At 45.4% G+C, this 19613-nt stretch overlaps 1 protein-coding gene across 1 annotated transcript in view; it reads right to left on the bottom strand.

Annotated features, from left to right (window-relative positions):
* Positions 1–19613, bottom strand: part of LOC127645023 (pappalysin-2-like) — a 125451-nt gene that overhangs the window by 71273 nt on the left and 34565 nt on the right. Inside the window, exons 6-8 of the mRNA XM_052128517.1 lie at positions 18236–18357; positions 14910–15092; positions 3353–3656 (exon numbers count right to left, since the gene is read on the bottom strand). Of these exons, the coding sequence (XP_051984477.1) occupies positions 3353–3656; positions 14910–15092; positions 18236–18357 (609 nt within the window). The remainder of the gene's footprint in view (positions 1–3352; positions 3657–14909; positions 15093–18235; positions 18358–19613) is intronic.

Here is a 19613-nt window from a genome sequence, read left to right as displayed (position 1 = left end):
GCGCTGTCGAAGCGCCCAGGGGCAACAATGCACAGCCGTGCACAGGATAGGAGAAAGTCGCTGTTATGCGCCGTCAAATCCAACAGCATGCAGATCGTCAGAGGAATACACAGAAACTTGGTGTGTGTAACTCGCAGCAGACTGCATACACGACCATCGGCTCCGAAGAAAATTTCGGAATGAACTCTAGTATTTGCCTTGCCTTTATACCCGTATGTCCGGGGGTGGGGTATGCAAATACTGACTGCCAACTTCTCAATGGCTTTTTTCATAGATCAGAGGTATATTCGGTGGCTCAAGAGAGACCCCTAGTGTCGCTTCTCCGACACAACGTGGAGAGAGCGACAGAAGGGGAACTTCAGACATGATAGGTGTGGGTGAGAAACAAATACATTTTTAAGATATTTTTTTATAATAAATTCACCTCCCTGCCCATTAGGAGGCAATATGCACAAATAATGTGAATCACCAAAAACAGAAGAAGAAGAATGGGAGGTTAATGTGAAGTGGAGATTGACTGAGCAGAGAGGGGAATAATAAAAAATAAACAAAAATAAAAAACACTTAAAAATGTATCTGTTTCTCACACACCTATCATATAACTTCTGAAGATATGGATTTAACCATCAGTGTCATCTGGAGTACTTTTATGTTGCCCTTATTAACTAACCTTTTTAAAAATGGAAATAACCTTAGGGTATTGCTGCATGTCACACTGTGTACCTTCTGTTTTCGGGGCTAGGCCTATCGACCTGATCTGATGCAACAAGCCTATATAAAGTCTCCCCATGACTGCCAAGGCTTGTTTGATTTCAATCGTTTTCCGTCCGGTAGTAAAAGGATGCCAAACAAACTGAGCATCATCTACTTTCTCCAGCGTGTCTTGTTACTGAAGAAATTACCCTTATTAATTATGGATTACTTTGAGGGACAGAGAACGAGAGAGAGACTACTTAAGCTATTGTTCTGAGGTCCCAAAGAGAGATCCAATGAAGGATTCTGTGTAAGTGATAAGGTAAAGCCCTATTTCTCTCTTTGTAGCACCCAGTGTTAGGGTTCAAGCTACTTTGAAACTTTCAAAATGTAGGTTAGTAGTCGTGTAACTCTTTTCCTGGTAGCACCACCAGTTGCCTACAGCACAAGACTTGTTTTGGACAAATAAAACATTAATTTGGCAAATTTTGGTACACTTTCAAACAGAAGGAAGAATAACCATCCAGGGAGAACACAACACACTTGAGGTCAAATTCTTCTTTGGCAATTGCAGAACAAGATGAATGGTCTGGAGGTTATGGCTTGTTTTGCTGCAGACCTCCAACAAAATCACCTACAGTACACTCCCACTCCCATTTCCTCTCCACTCCTTATTTCTTTCTCAAGATGCCAATTGACAGGTCTCTGATTTACCACACAATAACTATACTCCGTACCTTTATCAAATGAGAGGAAAGATTTCAGAGCAGCTATAAACAGCCACAGGTGTTTAGTGTTTCTACTGGTAAAGCGGTAACATTTGGTTTATAATTCAGAGTCTTATTCTAACCCTGTCTTTCTTGCTCTTATATCCAATCCATCTCTGTCTCATCTTTCCCTATCCACATAACTCAATTATTTTTTTATTTTCTTTAATTATTATTATTGAGCTTACAGAGCTGGTGGAAGGAACTTTTCTCGAGATTTTACAATCTCTGATCCACACTATTAATATCTGAACATTTTGACCCATTGCAAGTCTTTAATCCAATGCCCTGTTGATGAGATTGTCTTGGAACAAGCTGAATTAAATGTGGCAGGAACAGATCCAAAACTGGCTCTGCATCAATACTTTAACTTTCCATGTAAAATGAATGGCTAATGAAATGACAAAATCAAACTTGTAATTCTTCTTATTGTTTTGGCTGTTGAAAGATGTTTTATTTATCAATGTATTTATTTTTCAGGCACTAGGTTAAAAAGTATACTACAAAATTATATATATATATATATATATATATATATATATATATATATATATATATATATATATATATATATAATTACAGGGTTGGGAGAGTTACTTTTGAAATTTATTCCGCTATAGATTACAGAATACATGCTGTAAAATGTCATTTGTAATGTATTCCGTTAGATTACCCACGGTCAGTAATGTATTCAAAATACTTTGGATTACTTCTTCAGATTTGTTTTATTTGTTCTGACTATAAGAACTCTGCCAGTACAGTAAGACAAAATATACATGTTTAAAATTCTTTCTCTGAAAAACCAAAATATCTTATGCAGTGTTGTTTCTAAAACAAGATAAATCAAATTGATCTTTTTTCAAGGATTTTCAGATATTTTTAGAAAAAAGCAATTAAAACATTATTATCAAGAAAAAGATTTTTGCCCTAATATCAAAGGTCTTACTAGAAAAAAAAAATTATGATCCAACGTGAATTTTCTTGATAAAAAAACATGATCGTGCCTCGTAACAAGTGCATGTTAAATGGCTAGAAATAGCAATTTAGCTTAGCGTAAAGCTGACAATTTACACAAGGTTTATTTCTATTTCTTCTGCTCCAAACTTACTTTAAACTTACTTCTCTGTCTGCACATTTGAATGTAACACATCATAAGAAAATGTTTCATCGCTGTTCAAATGCACTTTTGATCGCATCATTTATATGTATATATGTTTTCCATATGAAAATACAAAATATTAAATGAAACAAATGACTATAAAATGCAAAGTAATCAAATCTTCAGTAATCAAAATACTTTTTCAATATAACTGTATTCTAATTACCAATTATTTAAATTGTAACTGTAGTGGAATACAGATACTTATATTTTGTATTTTAAATATGTATTCCTGTTACATGTATTCCGTTACTCTGTTAAATATATAATATTTTTGAATAATGTGTGCCAGTTGCTAACACATTTTTTGAACTATATCCCCTCAAAAATCGACTCACGTATAAAAAAATACATCATAATATTAAAGTTCATTTTTGTAATTATTTTATAATTGTTGTACCACCAGGTGCAACAGATGGAATTGTAAAATTTTTATATACACTCCTCGTCTTCCATTATTCTAACAATCAAATATTCCCGCCTCAAATCCACAACATTGGTTGAAGCAATATTTCTGTGTCAGGCAGGGCAGGATGCGCAAACAAACAGAGCAATATTTTGAAATCATCACAGAGCCACATTGTTTATCCTTTTCAGATAAATCACCTATAAATATCGTATAGTTATAAGCTGTAAGGGAAGGGAATACTTTATCAGAAAAAAATAACAAATTCTGTATCATCTTTAAGTAGTATTGTATCGTATAGTATACAGAGACAGTATATATTCTTACCTGTCAGTGTATGTGGGCCGTCTGACGATGACGGGGCTCTGGTCCTCTCTGATTGGAGGTTCTCTGAGCACTCTGTAGAGAAGTGGGCGGCAGCCAGAGCAGATTGGATTCTGGGGCCGTGAGGACAGCAGGACAGCATCAATCTCAAGCTTCTTGTCAAAGGTGGAGATTTTAATGGCCTTGACCTTCTCAATAGTATGGACATGTAGCGTCAAAGGAATATCACAGAAAGCATGCTGAGGGCCTGTGTGGACCGACTCGCCATTTTCCAGAATGAACACGATATTAGCGATTGCCTGTCTATCTATGGAAAAATAGAACAATGGATTCAAATACAAAAGTAATATAATCTCAACATATGCTATTATTTATTATTTTATATAATATTGAATGAAAATGACTAACAGCCCTCATCCGTAAGTATTGTTCCCTGTACAAAAAGCTTCACTATGATGCTGCGCTTTACTAAGCGCTTTTGGGAGCAATCCTGCATTGTGACCAGCTGTGAATATGTGTGTAACAGGTCAATGAACATTGACCGGAATTTATAGCCTCAGCTGGTGAGATCATTAGATGCACCTGTGGCCAGGCTGTAAATAGACACGTTAATAGACACAGCGTGTCGTCAGATCCATTTTCTTCAGAGCATACTGTGCTGTGTGTCTGTAAGAAACTTTCTTTCCTCTGCTAGGATTTAGAATTTGTTAGGCAGTGCACAGTGAACTTTTTCTCCTTTCCCTCTTTCTATATATATATATATATATATATATATATATATATATATATATATATATATATATATATAAAATAGAAAAGAAAAGGTGGAAAAATGTCAGAGAAGCAAAGCAAACAATGCTTGTTTCCCTGTCAACGTTCTATGACTGTCAGGGACACGCATCAATTTAGTTTTGTTTGTTTTGGGGAAGAGCATGCTGCTCTCACGTTGTGGCAGGGCAAGTGCGTGCATTGCGATCTACTTTCGAGCGAAATGCTTCGCGCTCACCTCGCTTACTTCCGGGAGTCAGCGCCCACTCTTTCATCGTGGGGCTCTCGCATATATCTGGCTGAAGAGCATTGCGACGGGTCCGTCCCTATCGCTCGCTCTCTCTCCAGATCCAGCTGATCCTTCTCGTAATCTGAAGCGCACCTCGGCGCCTCTTCGTTTCACGAGGAGGGCGCTGAACCCCCATTTCACGCATAATAATAAAGTGGCTGGGAAATTACTCGAGGTGGTTCCTCGGGCTGTGGCCAGTCTACAGCTAGACTGGCCACGCGAACAAGAGACACACCCCTCAAACTATAAGACAGATTTCTGTCTGGTAGCCAAAAAAAAAAAATATATAATAATATAAGAATAAAAAAATTAAAAAAGAAAACAGAAAAAGGGAACGCTATATTAGTCCCTTCCTTTCTTTGATGACCTCCATGACGAGCTTTCTCACTCATGGAGGAACCCATATACTTCCCGTGTTCACGTACCCTCGACGTCTTTATACTCAACTATCGTGGGTGCTGAGACACGGGGGTATTCAATGATGCCGCCGGTCAAAGAGACGCTTGCGGGCCATCTCTCACCGGGTTTGGCATCATCACTCAAGAAACCCGCTCTCCCCACAAAGCCATGCAGGACTACCTCCATGCTAGTGGGGAGGGCTTATCAAGCGGCAGGTCAGGCTGGTGCTGCGCTGCACACCATGGCCGTGTTACAGGCGTACCAGGCTGACCTACTGAAAGACCTGAGTGCGGGTGCAAAACTCGATGAAGAAGCCTTTTCTGAACTTCGTCGGGCCACAGATTTATCTCTCCGTGTGACCAAGCAGACAGCCCGTGCCATTGGTCGGTCTATGTCCGCTTTAGTCAGCACGGAGAGGCATTTATGGGTTAACCTTTCGGGCATCAAGGATAAGGACAGAGTTTTCCCACTCGATGCCCCGGTTTTGCCTTCCGGTCTCTTCGGAGACGCCATGATTATGGTTATCTCCAGATTCCAGGAGGCGAAAACCAACGAGGAAGCCTTCGGGCAGTTTTTTCCTCTCCGCACTCAGGGGGGGCGGGGCCGTCGGCCACCCAGTCGTGATCCCCCTCGTAAAGACTGGGGACAGGCTCTTCGCCCTCAGCAGCCCCCGAAGCAGGGCATCAGGGTCGTGATTTATAAAAGAAATAAACCCTGACGATCTTGTACCCAGCCTTGTGGGGGTGGTTCCTCTCGGGACGGGGCGCATGTACCATCCAATTTGGCCCTCCCGATACCCTCACGAAACCTCTTCACTCCCGCCGCCTTTGGTGTTTCGGGTGACAGAGGCTTCCAACAAAGAGTTGGGTGTACCGTTGCTTCCTGCCTTTATCCAGGATGCGGAACACTCGACATCCCCTCAACAGGAAGTGTCAAAATTGATACCCATCTCAGAGAACCTGGCAGCGTGGAAACTTCTGCCAGGCATTTTCTATGTGGGTTCTGAACACATTAGAAAGAGGCTACGGAATTAAATTTGCACACCGCCCTCCGCATTTGTGGAAAGAGCTGCAAATTCTCTTGGTCAAAGGGGCCATGAACGTGTTCCCCTTCCAGAGAATGAGTCAGGCTATTACAGCAGATACATCGCCAACATTACGATTGGCTGATCACGATCGATCTCATGGATGCATATTTCCATATTGGAATTCTGCCACAGCACAGGAAGTTCCTGAGGTTCGCTTTTGGGAACAAAGCCTTCCAGTATCGGGTTCTTCCATTAGGCCTAGCCCTATCACCCATTCAACATTCACGAAATGCATGGATGCAGCACTGGCTCCTTCGTGACTCAGGGGCATCCGCATTCTGAATTACATAGACGACTGACTAATCTTAGCACAGCTCCAAGAACTGGCAGTTCAGCACAGGGATATTGTCTTAGCTCATCTGGTTTCTCCAGGTCTGAGACTCAACGTCAAAGAGCGTTCTCTCTCCCACCCAGGAATCACCTATCTGGGGGTTATATGGAATTCAACCACGATGCGGGCACAGTTGTCTCCCGCTTGTATCACCTCCATTCAGAACACCCTGAGCAAATTCAGGCTAGGTCAAGGTTGCACTGTTCACCAGTATCAGCAAATACTAGGTCTCATGGCGTCTGCGTCCAAAGTGATCCCTTTGGGCCTGCTCCATATGAGACCATTTCAGTTGTGGCTGAAAGCCAGGGGATTTCGTCCAAGGGCCAGTCCCCTAGGGCTAATAAGGGTTATGTGCCGTGTGCTTTGTTCCATTGCTATGTGGTTCAGACCCTGGTTTCTTACCTTGGGTCCCGCTCTAGGTGCGTCTCGTCATCGCAGGCTGCTAACGACAGACGCCTTACTGACGGGCTGGGTAGCAGACTTAAGTGGTCGTCCAGCTCAAGGGGATGGTAGGGTCGTAAGCTCGGTTGTCACAGTAACTGTCTCGAGTTGATGGCAGTATTTCTGGCCCTGAAATACTTCCTCCAGAGGATACCATGTCTTGGTGCGGGTGGGCAATACAGCGGTAGTCTCTTACATAAACCATCAAGGAGGTCCACATTCACGTCAGCTAAATTTCTGGCATGTCGGATTCTCCTTGGGGCCCAGGGCAAGCCCCTGTCACTCAGGGCAGTTTATATCCCTGGATGTCTCTATGTGGGAGCAGATTTACTGTCCAGACAGAAAATACCAACGGGTGAGTGGAAACTCCACCCCTAGGTTGTGGAACAAATCTGGGTGTGATTTTACAGGGTAGAAGAGGACCTCTTCGTCACTATGAACAGCGCAATGTCTCCTCTACTTCTCCCTGAGTCACCCAGCCCCCCTGGGTCTGGACGTGATGGTGCATACATGGCCCTGAATGCGTCTGTATGCGTTTTTCCCCGGTTTCTCTGCTCCCGGGAGTCTTGGCCAGAGTTTGCCAGCAAGGGTCTTGCCTCTTACTGATAGCGCCGCGCTGGCCGAACAGGGTATGGTTCTCAGAGCTGATATCTCTCCTCAACGGCTCGCCTTGGGCGAATCTGGACAGGAGGGACCTATTGTCTCTGGCGCAGGGGACGATATTTCATCCCCAGCCCGAATTGTGGAAACTTCATGTTTGGCCCCTGAAGTTACCAACTGAGGGACACAGGGCTGTCACCTGAGGTTATCGAGACCATTCTTAGTGCTAGGGCTCCCTCTATCAGAAGAATCTACACCAATAAATGTGGTGTCTTCGAAAAGTGGTGCAGTTCACATGGTGCAGATCCAGTTAACTGCCAAATTGTTTCAGTTCTGGACTTTCTGCAGGAAAAATTGTCAGCAGGCATATGCCCCGCTACTCTCAGGGTTTATGTGGCTGCCATTTCGGCTTGCCACGCCTTGATGGACGGGGTGCCTTTGGGGAGGCATCCTCTACTCGCTCGCTTCATTCGTGGAGCCATGCGACTGAGGCCTCCTGTTAGGACCAGAACTCCTTCATGGGACTTAGCAATAGTCCTGGAGGGTCTGGTTGAGACCCCCTTTGAACCTCTAGAGTCAGCGTCTGACAGACTTCTGACTCTCAAGATGGTCTTTTGGCGATTACCTCTCTTAAGAGGATTGGGAATCTATAGGCTCTGTCTGTTTTGCCGGCCTGTTTAGAATTTGCCCCAGGTATGGCCAAAGCTATTCTGCATCCTCATCCTGACTACCTTCCTAAGGTTCCTTTTTCGACACTACATCCTGTCACTCTGGATGCCTTCTGCGCCCTGCTGTTTTTAACGCCGGAGCAGGAAAGACTTCATGGACTCTGCCCAGTCCGTGCCCTTCAGACTTATGTCCACCGCACTAGCCAGTGGCGTAAGTCAGGGCAATTATTTGTCTGCTATGGGGGCCGCAACAGGGGGCAGGCCGCTACCAAGCAGACTATGTCACATTGGGTGAGGGATGCTATTACCCTGGCCTATGAGGCACGCGGTCAAGCTTCGCCAGTAGGTGTCAGGGCTCACTCCACCAGAGGGATTGCCTCCTCTAAAGTCTTGGCTAGAGGGGTCCCTGTGCAGCAGGTTTGTGATGTGGCAGGCTGGTCCTCTCAGCACACATTCATCAGATTTTATAGTTTAGATGTTCATGCTACTCCGGGCTCTTACGTCCTTGAGTCGACATCTCAAGCTCATGCCTGAACAAGTTTGTGATGCGGCAGGCTGGTCCTCTCCACACACATTCATCAGATTTTATGGTATAGATGTTCACGCTACTCTGGGCTCTTACGTCCTTGAGTCGACATCTCAAGCTCATGCCTAAACAAGTTTGTGATGCGGCAGGCTGGACCTCTCTGCACACATTCATAAAATTTTATGGTTTAGATTTTTATGCTACTCCGGGCTCTTACGTCCTTGAGTCGACATCTCAAGCTCATGTCTGAGACCTCTCGCGTTCTTGTGAGCACACTTCACAACCGTAGGGGTCCGGACAGCCTCAGTGCGGCGGTGTGGGTATTGCGTTCCCAAAAGCGCTTAGCAAAGCGCAGCATCATAGTGAAGCTTTTTGTAAAGGGAACGTCTCGGGTTACATGTGTAACGCTTGTTCACTGAAAAAAGCGGAACGAGATGCTGTGCTTCTTTGCCACACTGGGACATCCCAGGACTGCTCTTCAGAAAAAGATATCTGGCGACACTGGTGACGCGTCTATTTATAGCCTGGCCACAGGTGCGTCTAATGATCTCACCAGCCGAGGCTATAAATTCCGGTCAATGTTCATTGACGCGTTACACACATATTCACAGCTGGTCACAATGCAGGATTGTTCCCAAAAGCGCTTAGCAAAGCGCAGCATCTCGTTCCGCTTTTTTCAGGGAACAAGGGTTACACATGTAACCCGAGACGTTTCTGCTGCTGGCCCAGTTGGACTAGTAGTTTAGATTTGTACTTGCCCTGTGAATATTTTCAATAACAAAACTAATACCACACTAACAATCTTTTACACCATTAAAATTATTCATTTAAAGAAACATGTTTTTTGTGTCAGAATTAAATATTTTTTGTTTGTTTGTTGGCTTGCATGAAATAGAAACGTCTCGGGTTACATGTGTAACCCTTGTTCCCTGAAAAAGGCGGAACGAGATGTTGCGCTGCTAAGCGCTACGGGGAACAGCTTTCGCTGTGAGCCGAGCTGAATAATGTGTGGAACACGTCAATGAACATTGACCGGAATTTATAGCCTCGGCTGATGTAATCATTAGATGCACCTGAGGCCAGGCTATAAATGGATACATCACTAGGTGTCGTCAGATACTTCTTTTTGAAGAGCAGTCCTGGGACGTCCCAGTGCGGCAAAGCAGCGCAACATCTCGTTCCGCCTTTTTCAGGGAAAAAGGGTTACACATGTAACCCGAGACGTTCCCTTTACAAAAGGCTTCACTACGATGTTGCGCTGCTAAGCGCTACGGGGAACGCAATACCCACGCCGCCGCACTTGGGGCTGTCCGGACCCCTACGGTTGTGCAGTGTACTCACAAAAACGTGAGAGGTCTCAGACATGAGCTTGAGATGTCGACTCAAGGGCATAAGAGCCCGGAGTAGCATAAACATCTAAACCATAAATTTTTTGATGAATGTGTGCGGAGAGGACCAGTCTGCCGCATCACAAACTTGTTCAGGCATGAGCTGAGATGTCGACTCAAGGGCATAAGAGCCCAGAGTAGCAAAGCATCTAACCCACAAAGTTCGATGAATGTGTGCGAAGAGAACCCTATCGCAGCACAAACTTGTCATAAAAACTGATGAATGTGAGCGGAGAGGACCAGCCTGCCGCATCACAAACTTGTTCAGGCATGAGTTGAGATGTCGACTCAAGGGCATAAGAGCCCAGTGTAGCAAAGCATCTAACCCATAAAGTTCGATGAATGTGTGCGAAGAGAACCCAATCGCAACACAAACTTGTCATAAAAACTGATGAATGTGAGCGGAGAGGACCAGCCTGCCGCATCACAAACTTGTTTAGGCATGGGCCCATAAAATGTGATTAGTGTGTGCGGAGAGTGCCAACCTGCCGCACCACAAACTTGTTCGGTGTCAACTCAAGGGCGTAAGAGCCAAGAGTGGCAAGAACATCCAAACTATAAAAGTTTAATAAATGTGCGCGGAGAGGACCAACCTGCCGCACCACAAACTTTCTGCAGAGGGAGACCTCTAGCCAAGGCTTTAGAGGAGGAGAGCCCTCTGGAAGAGTGCACCCTAAAACCTACTGGCGAAGCTTGACCGTGCGCCTCGTAGGCCCGGGCAGTAAGGTCCCTCACCCAAAGTGACAACCCGGTCACGGTTTCAAAGTGAAGAACTGCTGCCCTGACTTTACGCCACTAGCAAGTGCGGTGGACATAATTCTGAAGGGCACAGACTGGACAAAGTCTGAGTAGTCTTTAGCTGCTCCGGCATTTACAAACGGCAGGGAGCAGAAGGCTTAGAGAATGACTGGCCAAGGGTCGAGAAAGGCACCTTGGGCAGGTAGTCAGGGTGAGGGTGCAAAGAATGCTCTTGGTCCTACCTGGGGCAACTCAAAACAGGCCGGCAAAAGAGACAGAGCCTGTAGGTACCCAAGTCTCCTTAGAGACGTAATTGCATATGAAAAACCATCTTGAGAGTCAGAAGTCTACCAAACGCTGACTCTTACCCTATGAAGAAGTCCTAGCAAGGATGCCTCTTAGAGGGCACCCCGCCCACCAAGGTGTGGCAAGCCGAAGTGGAAGCCACTTAGAACCTGGCAGTGGCGAGGCAAGTGCCCGCTGACAGTTCTTTCCACCGAAAATCCAGAACTGAAGCAAACTGCAGTTAGCTGGTTCTGTAATTGAACTTATTAGAAGGAAATGCATGCAGGCGCATTTGTGCCATGTATGCGCCACCACGATCAGCACCCCCAAGGGGGGGGACTGGGTGACTCGGGGAGAAGTAGAGGAGACATTGCGCTATCAACAGAGGCGAAGAGGTCCTCTTCTGCCCTGTAAAATCTACCCAGATCAGTTCAAAGGGAGGGAGCCCTAGCACTTGCAATGGTCTCGATAACTTCAGGAGAAAGCCCTGTGAACCTCAGTTGGTACCCTACAGGGGCCAAGCATGAAAGGTTTCACAATTCGGGCCGGGGATGAATATGTCCCCTGAGCCTGAGAAAGAAGGTCCTACCTGTTCGGAATCGCCCAAGGCGAGCCGTCTAGGAGAGATATTAACTCCGAGAACCATATCCTGTTCAGCCAGCGCAGCGCCATTAATAGGAGGCAAGACCCTTGCTGGTGAACATTGCCAAGACTCCCGGGAGCAAAGAAACCGGGGAAAGAAATGCATACAGACGCATTCTTGGTCATGTATGTGTCTTAACGTCCAGACCCAAGGGGGCTGGGTGATTTCAAGGAGAAGTAGAGGAGACATTGCGCTATTCATAGAGGCGAAGAGGTCCTCTTCTGCCCTAAGATATCACCCAAACTTGTTCCAAGTGGAAAAAGCCCGGCATTTAAAAAGGTCTCGATAACCTCAGGAGAGAGCCCTGTGTCCCTCAGTTGGTACCCTTAGGGGCCAAACATGAAAGATTCCACAATTTGGGGCAGGGATGAAATGTTGCCCTGTGCCTGAGACAGAAGATCCTTCCTGTTCGGCATCGCCAAAGGGCGAGGGAAGAGATTAGCTCCAAGAATCAAGCCCTGTTCGGCCAGCGCGGTGCTATCAGTAAGAGGCAAAAACCCTTGCTGGCGAACTCTGGGCAACTACTACCTTAGGGTGGAGTTCTTAACTCCCCCGTTGGTATTTTCTGTCTGGACCGTAAATCTGCTCCCATATACGGGCATCCAGGGATATAACTGACCTGAGTGACAGGAGCTTGCCCTGGGCCCTAAGGAGAACCCAACGTGTCAGAAATACAGCTGACAAGAACGTGGGTCTCCTTGATGATTTATGTAAGAGGCTACCGCTGCATTGTCCACCCGCACCAAGACATGGCAGCCTCAGGAGGAGGTATTTCAGGGCCAGAAATACAGCTATCAACCCGAGACAGTGACTGTGACAACCGAGCTGACGACCCTCCTATCCCCTTAAGCTGGACGACCACTTAAGGTCGCTACCCCGCCCATCAGGGAGGCGTCTGTCGTTAGCAGCCTGCGACAACAAGACGCACCTAGAATGGGACCCAAGGCAGAAAACCGGGGTCTGAACCACATAGAAAGGGAACAAAGCCTGAGGCGCGTAACCCTATTTAGCCTAGGGGTTTTGGCCCTTGGAAGAATCCCCTGGCTTTTGGCCACAACAAAAACGGTCTCATGAGCAGAAGGTCCAGAGGGATCACTGTGGACACATTCGCCCTGAGACCTGGAAATCATTGATACTGATAACAGTGCAACCTTGACCTAGCCTGACTTTGCTCAGGGTGATCTAAATGGACTCAATCCTAGCGGGAGACAGTTGTGCCCGCATTGAGGTTGAACTCCATACGATGCCCCGTTAGACAGTGTTCTGAGTGGGAGAGAGGACGCTTTTCTTGGCGTTGAGCCTCAACCCCAGAGAAACAGATGAGCTAAGACGATGTCCCTGTGCTGAACTGCCAGTTCCTGGAACTGCGCTAGGATCAGCCAGTCGTCTACATAATTCAGAATGCAGATGCCCCGGAGTCGCAAGGAGCCAGCGCTACATCATGCATTGTGAATGTGCGGGTAAAAAGGGCTAGGCTGAGTGAAAGAACCTGACCCTGGAAGACTTCGCCCCCGGAAGTGAACCTCAGGAACTTTCCATGTTGTGGCAGAACTTCTAAATGAAGTATAGAAGTGCGTCATAAGATCGATGGTGACCAGCCAAACGAGTTGTAGGGCTTGAGACACGACCGTCTTGACAGGCATCATCTTGGACTTGAACACCCACGGGTAGTTCAAGCTTTAAGTTCTAAGCCAGACGCCACCCCTCACCCTCCATGGGTAACAGGAAGTATTTAGTGTAATAACCTAACTCTCTCTCTGGAAGGGGAACACATACCATGGCCCCTTTAACCAGGAGAATGAGTTTTTGTTTTTACAAAAAAAGAAGGTTTACGGTAGTGAGAACACGCCGTTGAAACACGGAAAACGGCGAGTGAATTAAATCCTGACGCCCTTATAAGACCCACAGAAAAGAATATATCCGGCAGGAGTTTCCACGCTGCCAGGATCTCTGAGATGGGTATTATATTTTAACACTTCCTGTTGAGGGGTTGTCGGGTGTTTCGCGTCCTGAATAAGATGCAGGAACAGCGAAAACACCCAATTTTGATGGAAGCCTCTGCAACCCGAAACACCAAGAGGTGGCGGGAATGGGGGGCTTCGAGGGGGTACCGGGAGGGGTGAAGTGAAGTTTTTCGTGAGTGCTGACTCCCGGAAGCAAGCGAGGCGAGCACGACACACTCTGCCTGTTAAAGCAAATTGCAGTGCTCGCACCCGCCCTGCTGCAACGCGAGAGCAGCGTGCTCTTACCCCCAAACAAACAGAGCAAAAACTGATGTGTGTCGTCTTCAGCTATAGAGTGGAAGAGGGGAACACGCACCGTTTGCGGCTTTCAGTCATTCTCTCTTTTTCTAAACAGAAGAGAACAACGTTCACTGCACACTGCCTAACTGATTCTAACTTCTAACAGAGGAAAGAAAGTTTTGACAGGGTTTGTGAAACACACAGAAACAGAATCGCTCTGAAAAAAGAGTTTCTGACGACACCTGGTGACGTATCCATTTATAGCCTGGCCTCAGGTGCATCTAATGATTACATCAGCCGAGGCTATAAATTTCGGTCAATGTTCATTGACGTGTTCCACACATTATTCAGCTCGGCTCACAGCGAAAGCTGTTCCCCGTAGCGCTTAGAAGCGCAACATCGTAGTGAAGCCTTTTGTAAAGGGAACAAGTAATACAACTTTGAATAATTTACAATAATTTTTAATTTCTGAATTTGCAACAGAAATATTGAATACATCACATAACAACAATTGTTTAAGTCTGAAAAATACATGTTTTGTACATGATCAACAAATGTAAGGTGTAGTTACAACACAGCACTGGCCCCTTTATGTTTTGTCAGTTAGACTGAAGCTCTCACACTGCCCCTGTGTCATCAAGGAATCCTTATTGTTGAGCCCTGGACTACAATGAAAGAACAAATGGTTGTATTGTATCCACAGTTTTTCACTACAAAGCACTGGGCACCGCCATAATGATTTGAATTGTGGTGGACTGTTTTCTGTTTCCGGTCTCTGTAAGAAACTACCAATACGAGCATTCCAGATTGAGAACAATGACTATTGTAAGTGTTGTTTGGAGTAACAATTAGTTCAGGCTCAACTTGTGCACTTGTTGGCTGTCATAACAACTCAAAGTAGTTAACGATATCAATGTAACTAACATAGGTTTATTGTTTCACGTCCTCCACCCACTCCTTAAACATTGGAGCACTATGTAGCCACATGCTTTTTTTGACCATTTATGCAGTTTTTTTCAATATTTAGCATCACATTATCCTATAAGAACATATGCCAATGTGAGTGAAAACACTGGAGCTTGGAAAATAAAAACAGGTGTCCGTTATAAATCGTGAAACAGGAAAAAAGGCTGAGATGCTTAGATAGTACTTACTGAGTGAGGTGTAGGTGACCCAAATAGTCAAGCTGTCAGGAAGCACAGGGTGAAGGAAGCGCAACTCCAGCAGACAGCCTTCGGTCTGGGGACACGGTGTGGTTATGTTGGCCTCATACAGGTTGACCTCAGGACTCCAGGATTGCATGCTAGGTTCACACGGCTGGTATACATCAGGGGCCCCTTTAAAAACACACACGCAAACATCATCAAAAGCTTAAAAGAAAAATACCATACATAACTTTGCATCAAATGCTAAGAATCTTTTTGGCAAATGGGACATACACCTGGGAGGATGAGATAATTCACTGTAATAAAACTGGCATATTAGTCCTAAAACAGCCATTTCCATAGCAAAAAATTGGCACACTGCACTTGAAAATATTATGTGCACACTCATTATTTGTGCTTATTATGAACAACTGTTAAATCTTTAGAATTTTCAATCTTATGACAATTTTGTGGAAACAAAGGAGTGAGTGAAAGAAGAAACAGAGAGAGAGAGAGAGAGAGTGTGTCTGGGAAAACCCACATGTCTTGGCAATGGATGTGAAGCACTTTTCCCCAGACCTCAATCGAACGTAAGACCCAAGTGCAGCTTGGCAAGGGAGACAGATTGGCGCCTTAATTGGAACAGACAGTGCTCACAAAATAATTTATTAAACTAAGAGTTAATGTCGTTGGTGGCCTGAAGAACAGGAGCAAGGCAGAGAAGGTAATCCTGCAAGTGCCTCTGGGTGCTATTTGTGAAGTGCTTGCCCCTGGTGCTGTACTGTTAAAATTATGCTGTGCATTAACACAAAAGAAACACACAAATCTTGCCATCAGGCCAAATTAACTCCCTTCCTGCTAAATACAGTTTAAACAAAACAAGCTTAAACCAGCTTTAAATCCAGCAGTATATACTGAGGCTACAGTCTTGATAATGAGTAGGCAAGTGCCACAAGATGTGAGAAATTAGTTTGATTTGTTGTTGAATTAGCTTGGATGCTAATTTGTATATCAATGTATTTATGTACAGGTCTTGGCTGCTTTAAACTGATCAAGGTGGACTCCCAGTCTGGCCATGCTGGTGCTGGAATGTGCTAATTTAGATATCAAATGATTCACCGTGCTGGTCTTAGCTGGGTTAAGTTGGTCTAGCTGGCCACCTAGCCTGGCAAAGCTGAATTTGAGGGTCTAGCTGGTCACGCAGTTTGGCTATACTGGTGCTGGCCTGTGCTAATTTGGATATCAAATGATTCACTGTGCTTGTCTCAGCTTGTCTAAGCTGGTCTAGATGGTTACCCATCCTGGCCAAACTGGTTTAAGATTGTCTAGCTAGTCTCCCAGGCTGGGCATGCTGGTGCTCACCTGTGCTAACTTAAATATCACATATTTCACCATGCTGTCTTAGTTGGTTTAAGATGGTCTAGCTGGTCACTCAGCCAGGTCAAGATGTTTAAAGATGGTCTAGCTGTTCACCCAGCATAGCCAAAATGGTTTAAGATTGTCAAGCTGGTCTCCCTGTCTTGCCATTCTGGTGCACGCATGTGCTACCTTAAATATCACATGATTCACCATGTTGGTCTTAGCTGGTTTAGCTGGTCTCCCAGCCGGGGCATGCTGGTGCTCAGCAGGTTTAGGAGGTCAGTCTCCTAGTATCCCTGTCTGACCAGCTGAAAAGTACATAGAACCCTTCTGAAGCCAGCCAACAGAACAGCCTGAATAGGTTAGGAGACCAGAAAAGAAGCATAGGCTGGTCTAAGAGTGTGGTCTTAGAGTGTTTTTCTGCAGGGCTCCCTCCAATATGCTTTATTATGATAGATTAAACTGTAATCCAGCTCTGTGGCAAACATTAAGGTAGAGAGAGAGATAGACAGACAGTCAGCGGCCTTGAGTAAGGGAGCGCCTCTTTTGCACCCAGCATGGCCTCACATGTGTGGATATGTGTAAGGTAAACAGCAGCAGGCCAAGGCAAACCATAAAACTCAATTGGTCAGATAAACAGAGTGAGGGCCTCAACACAGGGTAGAATTAATGACTGTATCAGATGTGGTGTAATGTTCCTGCAGGGAGAAGCAATGCGGCGAGATCTGTGAGAGTGTCATCCTTCGTTCTTTCAGCAACCTTAACCAGGTCTCTGTTCACCCTGCTCAACCCTGATTTCTCAAAAAGCTGCCTTGAATCACTTACTAAGACTACAGAACAGGTAATGAGGGAGCAAGTGCTACAAGATATGAGATACAAATATCTAAGTATGATATGTTGTTATTGAATTGGCCTGGGCTAATGATTCACTGCAGAAATATCACAAGCATTATTTCACATTACACAAACAGTGTTGTCATATTGTTCTTAAAGTATTTCTGATGTGATTGACTGACAAAATAATTCACATTAGGTAGTCATTACGCACTTTATCATATTTTTAAAAATAAACCAAAAACAATAGGTTGCTGAAATGTATTACTGACCTGAACCAATGGAAGTAAATCTCATTCATCATTAATATCTCAAAGATCTTATTTTCTTAGAGATATATATTTTTATGTGCAAATTGAATGCTTTATTTCTTATCAATCTGATTATCAAAACAAAAACCCAAGCCAAGAATCACTCTTCACTACCACCTAAATGGATGGTTCTTTGTTTGACCTCTCATGATACTTTAGAAAAATGACAGTATAGCAGGGGAGGATTCACACATTTTGGGTGGACATTTTAAAGCCAAATCTTATCCATGACACTTCAGTGAGCAGGCAGCCCAGTTGCTATGAGATTAGATTAGAATAATTGGCAACATCTGTTACATCAATAATAAAGTTGAAAAGCTGCACAGGATACACATTGCTTTTTATAACAGCCCAGTTCTGGACACCACCCAATATTACCAAAACCCGCAGCTGTGCCAAGGGGCTTTTTTATTCATTGATGGCAAAAAGAGTGTTCTTTATCCTGGCAATTATGATTTAATGATTTATTCCCTAACTTTTTCCAGACATCTCTGGATTTGCACGCACCTGGCCTACAGGAAACTGAACGATCCACCTGAGTATGAATACACAAGTTCGGAGAGAGAGAAGCCAGGCTAAAATTCTCTATATCCTCATTTATCAAAACATTTTTTTTAAGTTGCCGATCAAGCACGATGGAGTGGTGTTACGGATTAAGCACAAGTTCCAACATCAATTATGCTGGAGTCAACATCTTAAATTAAACCTGGCATATGCTTGTGGTAGAATTGTGTATAGAAAACCTAATGTAGAATGATAAGTGTTATACTGTTTTGTCCACTGAAACATACATTTAGAGAGAGATAAAATAAAGAATGATTTAGCCCTTACCCACTGCTTCCTCTGGTGTCCAGTATTCAGTGGAATCACAGGTGTGAGGAGACGTGGCCTCATAGGCGTATTGATGGAATGCGCCATTCTCATCACAGAGCTGGCAGCTCACACCACCCTCCCTACAGTGACACAGGGAATAGCTTTACAGTTTTAAAGTGCATAAAACCAGTGATATTTTTTTTAAATAGAGTGCAAAAAAGATTTTTGGCCCCGGCGTAGAGCCTCCGACAGGAGAGGGACACCCCCGCTTCTTGGCCAGCTGCGAAGACCTCCAAGAGGGCTCCTAAGCGATGGGCTGCGGCCAATCTTGGACTTGCCAGACCAGTTCTGAACCGGGCCTTGCACAGACTCCCATTCAAGATGCTGATGCAGAAGCACATTTTGACGGGCATCCAGCATCAAGATTGGTTCGTGGTGGTAGACCTGAAGGACGTGTACTTCCACGTGTCGATTTTGCCTCGACACAGACCCTTTCTACGGTTTGCGTTCGATGGCCAGGTATATCAGTACAGGGCTCTCCCCTTTGGCTTGTCCCTGTCCCCTCGCGTCTTCACGAAGATTGCAGAGGTAGCCCTTGCCCTGTTAAGGGAAGTGGGCGTCCGCATACTGAACTACCCCAAGAACTCGAGAGTTACTGTGTGCACACAGGGACCTGGTGCTCAAGCACCTCAACCATTTAGGGCATCGGGTTTACTGGGAAAAGAGCAAGCTCACCTGGTTCAGAGCATCTCTTTCCTCGCCATTGAGTTAGACTCGGTGTCAATGATAGAGCGCCTCACGAACGAGCGCGCGCAGTTGGTGCTGAACTGCCTGAACTTTTCCAGGTGGAAAATGCCGGTCCCATTGAAATATTTTCAGAGGCTCCAGGGGTATATGGCATCCTCAGCGGTGGTCATGCTACTCGGGTTGATGCATATGTGACCGCTACAGAACTAGCTCCAGATCCGAGGCATGCATGGTGCCGCGGCACACATCACGTGACTCTAACGCCTCCAAGACCGGCTGGGGTGCCATGTGCAATGGGCACGCAGCTGCTGGTTCCTGGACAGGATCTCACCTGCGTTGGCACATCAACTGCCTCGATCTGGACGGACAACGCCTCGACAGTGGCTGTTGCCAAGATGATTTATGCTCCCGTCTCATGTCTCAACCCGCCGTCGCCTCCTCCACTGGAGTCAGCCATGACTCAGGTTGATGCGCGCTGCTCACATCCCGGGCCACCACAACGTCACAGCAGATGCTCTGTCATGGCAGGTAATGTGGAGAGTGGAGACTCCACCCTCAGGTGGTCCAGCTTATTTGGAGTTGATTTGGCCAGGCACAGGTAGACCTTTTCGCCTCCCTGGAATCCTCCAACTGCCCACTCTGGTATGCC

This window comes from Xyrauchen texanus, chromosome 6, assembly GCF_025860055.1.
Source record: "Xyrauchen texanus isolate HMW12.3.18 chromosome 6, RBS_HiC_50CHRs, whole genome shotgun sequence".
NCBI classification, from domain to species: Eukaryota; Metazoa; Chordata; class Actinopteri; order Cypriniformes; family Catostomidae; genus Xyrauchen; species Xyrauchen texanus.
Note: the sequence above shows the minus strand (reverse complement) of the source record. Positions and strands in the feature narration are given on the sequence as shown.